We start from the raw sequence: 7662 nt of genomic DNA, 5'->3' as shown, positions 1-7662 counted from the left end.
AACAGACCCAATTAAATACTCCCTCTGTCCATCAATACATGGCCAATTTTGATTGGGCACGTGTTTTAAGGTGAGTGGAAAATCTTAGTAGAAGACTCTACATTATTCTCTCTCTTATTTTACCATCTATCCGATTTAACTATTTATTATTATTTTTATAAAACGAGCACAGAAAAGTTAACAGGACTGCTAAAGTGTGACGGAGGGAGTATTAGTTTTATACTGAAATATGAGTTAAAAAAGTTAAGGGAATGTGGGGTCAATTACCAAAAGTAGTAAAAAAGCAAATGAGACATTTGGACGGACGAAAATGGCAAAGTTGGACACTTATTGATGGACGGAGGGAGCATTTGAACTTTAAACTTGGGCCAATTCGATAAAAGGCTTGTCCAACCCGATCAGAAAAAAAATCTAATCCCTCCAAAATTCACCTTGAGGGTTTAAGAGAACTGTTAGCAAATGAAACAAATTGAAGGGTATTCTTTTTTGTATGTCTCACCTAAAGTGAGACGTTTTCTATTTTCGCAGTAATTAGCTCACGCATTTCTCTTATTTCATCATCTTATCTATCATACTTTATTATTTCTCTTACTTTATAATGTCTTTTCATTGGGCAAGGATCCCCTGCTGTGGCAAAATGCACAGCAGGGGATGTTGTGCTCATCTACACCCTCCATTAATTTTGTACACTTAGATTATTTTCATTTAAAGGAATTATATGTGGTATGGATGAGCACATTTTGCCACAGCAGGGGATCCATGCCCCTTTTCATTCTTACTTTATCATATCTCTTACTTTATTATCTCTTTCTCTTTCATATTTCATTCTCTCTCTTACTTTATTATTATCAGTTTAATTAATTAAACATCATTACCTAAATTCGTGTATCAAAATAGGAACGTCTCACTTAAGTCAGGAAGAAAGGAGTATAACAATATCCTACACCAGTCAAAAGAGAAAATTCAAATAATTTTAAAGTTAAATGGACCACTCATCCTATCACCAATTAGTTTTAGGATGTAACCTTATCTGTTTCTATAATATACTCCTCCGTAACTCTATACCCGAGTCATATTATTTTTTAGAATATTCCACTATAACTAAGTCATTTTCTTTTTTGATAAAAAGGAACACATCATCTCTTCTTATTTTACTCTAGATTACTTTAATCTCTCTGCATCTTTCACTTTATCTTTTTTCCTATTTATTATTTTTTCTCTTATTCCACTTAATACAGTTTTCTTAAATCTCATACTTAAAAACAAATACTCCCTCCGTCCGTGAATAGCAGTCCCATTTTTCCATTTCAGTCCATCCGTGAATAATAGTCCCGGGTTCACTTTTACCATAATTGGTAATAGGGTCCCACCTTCCACTAACTCATCTCACTCACATTTCATTTAAAATTAATATATACAAGTGGGAACTTTTTCCACTCACTTTTCTTAACATTTCTTAAAACCCGTGTCACCAACAAATGGGACTCCTAATGGCGAACGGAGGGAGTATCTCTTTAAAGAGACAGAGGGAGTGTTTTAAATACTTCATCCGTTCCCTCATAGTTGAGACATTTTTCCATTTCGTAAAGTTTTCTCATAGTTGAGTCATTTCTATACATAGTAATTTTTCTTTTTTTTACTTTACTCCCTCTTACTTTATTCATTTTTTACTTTATTCTCTCCACCTTTTTTTCTCTTTCTTACTATTTTACTAATTTATTAAACACACTCAACATTCCTTTCTTAAACTCTGAGCTAAAAGTTTCACATCAACTATGAGAGAATAGAGGGAATATTTCTTTAAACAGACAGAGGGACTGCAACATAGGAATAATAATGTAGAAACCATATTTTGTACATTTCTGTATTGTACATGGCTATGAAATGACAATATTAAACAAAATTAATTGTACCAAAAGATAATTGTTTATTCTAAAAAAAATACTCTTTCAGTGTGTTATCAGGGATCTCAATTTACTATTTTAGTCTGTTCGTAATTAGGAATTCAGTTTGCTTTTACTATAAATAGTAAGTAGATGTCACATTTTACTAACTCATTACACTTGCATTTTATTACTGTATAAAATTAATACTCCATTCGTCCCAATTAATTTGAGTAACTTCTTTTTTGCACTTGTTCTGAAAAAATCGTACTTCCTCCGTCCCATAATAGATGTCACACTTTCCTTTTTAGTTTGTCCAACAAAATATGTCACATTTTTTTTTTGGAAAAAGTTATCCCTCATATTAATATAAATATTTTTTTTTCTCTCCACCTAACACACAAAACAACAGCTCCTAAAATCCCGTGTCATTTTCCAAGTATGCCATCTATTATGAGACGGATGGAGTAATAAATAGTTAAAGTGGATATATAGTAAAGTAAAAACTAGAATAATGTAGAGAAGAGTCTTATTTACACTATTTTCGCATTTACATTATTATATATCCACTTTAACTATTTATTACTATGATTTTTTAAAACGAATGAAAAAAATGACTCAACTTTCTTGAGACAGAGAGCGGTATAAAAAATCGATTCTGCATCCCACTATCTGTTTTTATCAAAAAAAAATTATAGTATTCTTTAAAACGCGTGTCGAATTCAAATGAAACTCCGAGATGGAGAGAGTATAGATTTCTCATTTGAATTAAGACTCGTAAATAGAGAGAGTACAGATTTCTTATTTGAATTATGTTATCGCGTCAAAAACTTGCATATTAAAGTAAAAGGTAGCACTCAAAAGTATAGTCCATTTGTTCTATTGAGAATGAGATTTGTTTCAGATAAATGATTTCTTAAACCCACTTTTATGTTTACACACAACTCATCATTCCTCTTTGTTATTTTTTCTTTCCTTTTTGGAGTTATTTATAACAGGAAATTCGATTATACCAATTTAGAAAATACTGAGGAATATTATTAGGCTTATTATGGTCGGAAAATCATGGAGAAATGTCTTATATATATGGACGGAGTGGAAAGAGATGAAGAATATATGGAGCTTTAACTAATTATAGTGATTGCGAATAAAATTTGTCAAAGAAGATAACGATGGTGCATAATAATCACATCAGTTAAACAATTACATATATATAGTAAAAGAGGATAGCCAATTTTGTAATTTTTTCTCAAGATAAATAATTTGTCTAGTTTAAGAGTAGGGGTGGGTAGGTACGGTATACCTTACCTAAACCACCATATCGTATACCTTATCGTAAATTCGGTATGTGAAAAAATCATACCTTTATCTTACCAAAATTTTCAGTATACCGAACTTCGGTATACCTTATTTTCAGAATGTAGAATTTTCATACCGATATCGTACCTCATTTTCGGTATGTCGTACCAAAGTTCGGTATACCATACTTTTGCGGTATACCTTACCTTCAATATCAATGAAAATTGAATATTTGAGTTTTTAGAATACTATTTATATTTTATAGTAATTTAAATAATATACGGGGTATTAAATACTAGTATATTTTATTAATATTATATTATATTTCACAATAAATTTTATAATTTTAAAATATATAAAATACTTTATATATTATTATATTCATATTTTACTGTATATACCTTAAATTACGGTATATACCGAATTTCGGTATGCCGCGGTATACCGCGGTATATAAAAATTCATACCTTTACCTTACCGAAATATTTCAGTAATGTATCATACCGTACCGAAAATCACGGTATACCGAAAATTCGGTATTTTAGGTATTTTCTCGGTACGATAAGGTCGGTATTTCGGCATTTCGGTATTTTCCCCAGCCCTATTTAAGAGTGACAAGGCGTCGATTTTAATTCATTAGATAAAATTCTGGAAATTTAAAGTTTGTTAGTAGCACCATAGCAGGATTTCCCTTATAATCTTAATTTAAGATAAATTCAAGGATAAGTGACAACTTAATATAATGAATGTTTTATTTTAAAAAAATGTGTGATATGTCTATTTTAAAAAAGTCAATGTTTCATTATGGAAAAATAAAATATAATAAAATCAACGAAATATGTCCCCACTCGTGTATATTGAGTTTTGAAGTCAAAACTTCATGTCCAATTTGAAGCACTTAGTATTTATGTTTTGTGGGGAATTCACGTGTAAATCTTACTAAATTATTCGTTTTAGATATATACTATAGTATTTTTTTCTATAAAGTTTTTTCAGAAAAAATTAAAGTATGAATGATAGCATGAGAGGTTAAGAGATGAATACAAAACTGGTGTGGGAGTAGTATTTTAAGCTACTATTGATAAAAGATTTCCCTTTACATTCCAATTTTATTTACAAAATTATTATTTAAATCTTCCATCTCATGAGTTAATTATGATTAGCGGGAATGGCCCACATAATATTTTGACATGTATACAATCATGAGTTATTCAATAATTAAGCATTAGTGAAGGTATTCAAACAGCACATTTATTATAGCAATACAAAGTACAAGTAGGAAAATATTGAATGAGAAAAGTCAAGAAAAATAAAAAGATCATATGCATAGATTTCATTGGGTAGCATCACATATTCAACTCTTGGTTAGAAGTTAGAGGTGTGCAAAGCAAAGCAGCTTTATTCGTTTTACGATTGATAGACGAGAAATGAAAAAGATAGATTTAAATCAAGGAATGCATAGTATTCCCCCTATTATCACCAAACAATGACTAGTAGTAATAAATTAACAATTAGTGGGACGAATCAAATCTTTTATTTTCTTCCGTCACAATCATTAATAAAGAATGTTTTATAGTTGTACAGTTTTAATCTATTTTCCTTTTTAAAAAAACTCAGCGATTCCTGGCTATATAAGTAGAGGCAGCCAAGTTGGGAAGTCGCCAAACCACAAATCTCACTTATTTTGGGGCACAAAATGGAGATAGATCAAAGTAAAAATGAAGAATCATCACAAGAAAAATGGGTTTACGATTCTTGTGTTGATCATAAAGGAAGAATTCCTGTCCGAGCTTCCACCGGCGCATGGAAAGCTTCTGTTTTCATTATAGGTAAGCAATTACTAGTAAATTTGATAAATGTTGGTATAATTTGATGTTGAACTAATTTTTAGTACCGAACTGTCAAACCCATCATTATTAGTTTGTTTTAGGTCATTTTAGAACATTGTCATGACCTAAAAACGGACTAAGAATGACCTTTCTTATGGTCTAAAAGTAACATTCGTAGTAGTGTAGTTGTGTGTTGTGCAAAAAGATTGAGTTTTGCATATATGGCATGGGCAGTGATTGAGTTCAGTGAGAGGCTAAGCTACTTCGGTTTGGCAACAAGCTTGATCATATATCTAACAAAGGTGCTCCACTACGACATCAAAACTGCTGCTAAAAGCGTCAACTATTGGTCCGGCGTCACTACGCTCATGCCCCTTTTTGGTGGCTTTCTCGCCGATTCCTACCTCGGCAGATTCTCCACTGTTCTACTTTCCTCCCTCGTCTATCTCCTGGTAATTAATTAGACTGAGTTAAGATCATATATGAATAATGTCATGCTAATTCTAAACCAACTATATATATATATATAGGGGTTGATTGTCTTAACAATGTCGCGAGTGGTCCCGGCGTTGCGGCCCTGCCAGGCCTCAGCTCCGTGCAGCGAGCCAAGGAGGATCCATGAGGTGTTCTTCTTCCTGGCGATCTACTGCATCTCAGTGGGCACGGGCGGCCACAAGCCCTCTCTCGAGAGCTTCGGGGCCGACCAATTCGACGAGGATCACCCGGTGGAGCGCCTCCACAAGATGTCCTTCTTCAACTGGTGGAACTCCGGCCTCTGCTGCGGCCTTCTCCTCGGCGTTACCGTCGTGGTCTACGTCCAGGACCACGTTAGCTGGGCCGCGGCCGACCTCATCCTCACCGCCGTCATGGCCTTGTCTATTTTGATATTCTGCTTGGGACGGCCCCTGTACCGGTTCAGGGAGCCGGCCGGGAGCCCCCTGACGCCGCTGTGCCGCGTGGCCGTCGCGGCGTTCAGGAAGCGCCGCCTGGCTGGTCCGCCGCGGGCGGACCAGCTCTACGAGGTCGCGAAATCGGACAAGGGGCGGCTGCTGTTCCACACAGATAAGCTCAAGTTCCTCGACAAGGCCGCCATCGTGGAGGCAGAGAAACAGAGCCCGTGGCGGATAGCGACGGTGACGGAGGTGGAGGAGATGAAATTGATGATCAACATGATCCCCATCTGGATCACCACTCTCCCCTTCGGAATCTGCGTGGCGCAGAGCTCCACCTTCTTCATTAAACAGAGCACCACGCTGGATCGCGCCGTCGCCGGCGGCAAATTCACCATCCCGCCGGCGTCCACGTACGCGCTGGCCGCGATCGGGATGATCGCGGCTGTGATCATATACGACAAAATCCTGGTCCCGTTTTTCCGGAGGGTGACAGGGAACGAGAGGGGGATCAACATTCTACCGAGGATCGGGATCGGGATGTGCTTCACAGCCTTGTCGATGGTGGTGGCGGCGGTGGTGGAGAGGAAGAGGCTCAAATCGGATTATAATTCGATGAGCGTGTTCTGGCTGGCGCCGCAATTTCTGATAATCGGAGTTGGGGATGGATTTGCCCTGGTGGGATTGCAGGAGTATTTTTACGATCAAGTGCCGGATTCGATGAGGAGTTTGGGGATTGCGTTGTATTTAAGTGTGATCGGGGCAGCCAATTTTTTGAGCAGCCTATTGATAACTGTGGTTGATCATGTGACGGAGAAGAGCGGGAAGAGCTGGTTTGGGAAGGATTTGAATAGTAGCCGTTTGGATTACTTCTACTTGTTGCTGGCCGGGATTACGACGGCCAACCTCGCCGTCTATGCATTTGTTGTCAGTCGCTATTCTTACAAGAATGTGAGGAAGACCACGGTTGCTGTCTACGACGCCGACGCTAGGAATATGGCTTAGCTGATTGGATTGTAATGTATTAATGTATCTCTGATATTCTAGTATACGTCGTTTTGTATTTTCTCATCTGAATGTAAGTTTTGTTTTTAATGATCCGTTTTTTGTGGGAAGTTTGCTTGCCTTAATTTGCAATCTTCAAACCTTTCCAGTTCTATGTTTCTAGTACAACATGTTTCAGTACTTAGAAATCACTGATTTTTGCAGTTTAAATAGTTTAGGGCTTTGTGAAGTGATCCTGTCTCAACTATAGCATTGGCTTGTATTGAAGTCACTAGAAATTTTTAGAGAAAAACGTAATCTTTTTAAAAGTAGAGTAAAGGCTAAAACTAGTCCTGAACATATGTCCATTTTATGATTTGGGTACTATACTTTATCTTTTAAATTTTTGCATCCTGAACATTTCAACTCGGATCACAATTGGTCCTACATTAACAATTCCGTCAATTTGTAAAGGTTTTAACCTGATTTTGACCGATTTTTTATCGGTTTTAACCCGAATGGGACTGTTAAAACCATCAAAATCGGTCAAAATCAGGTTAAAACCATTTAAAAATTGACGGAATTGTTAGTGTAGGACCAACTGTGATTCGAGTTGAAATATTCAGGATGCAAAAATTCAAAAGATAAAGTATATGACCAAAATCGTGAAGTGAGCATATGTTCAGGACCAGTTTTGAGCTTTACTCTTAAAAGTATTTTTACACTTGTAGACTTTTTTCTTCATTTTCGCTTTTTTCATTCTAAGCATTATCATTT

At 36.0% G+C, this 7662-nt stretch overlaps 1 protein-coding gene across 1 annotated transcript; it reads left to right on the top strand.

The window, feature by feature from the left end:
• Positions 1-4828: 4828 nt before the first annotated feature.
• On the top strand, positions 4829-7016 carry LOC121797306 (protein NRT1/ PTR FAMILY 5.6-like). The gene is made up of 3 exons (XM_042196058.1): positions 4829-5011; positions 5246-5463; positions 5542-7016. The coding sequence occupies exons 1-3, from the start codon at positions 4879-4881 to the stop codon at positions 6904-6906; spliced, it is 1716 nt and encodes a 571-aa protein (XP_042051992.1). The 5' UTR covers positions 4829-4878; the 3' UTR covers positions 6907-7016.
• The last annotated feature ends 646 nt before the right edge of the window (positions 7017-7662 follow it).

Source organism: Salvia splendens, chromosome 3 (assembly GCF_004379255.2).
Source record: "Salvia splendens isolate huo1 chromosome 3, SspV2, whole genome shotgun sequence".
Classification (NCBI taxonomy): domain Eukaryota; kingdom Viridiplantae; phylum Streptophyta; class Magnoliopsida; order Lamiales; family Lamiaceae; genus Salvia; species Salvia splendens.
This window is presented reverse-complemented; position numbering and strand designations above follow the sequence as displayed.

Bases quoted from the DNA above. Each gene is read 5' to 3' on its own strand.
- LOC121797306 (XM_042196058.1), top strand. From the start codon at position 4,879: ATGGAGATAGATCAAAGTAAAAATGAAGAATCATCACAAGAAAAATGG. The intron at 5,012-5,245 runs GTAAGCAATTAC...TGGCATGGGCAG, and splicing joins AGCTTCTGTTTTCATTATAG to TGATTGAGTTCAGTGAGAGG. The intron at 5,464-5,541 runs GTAATTAATTAG...ATATATATATAG, and splicing joins CCTCCCTCGTCTATCTCCTG to GGGTTGATTGTCTTAACAAT.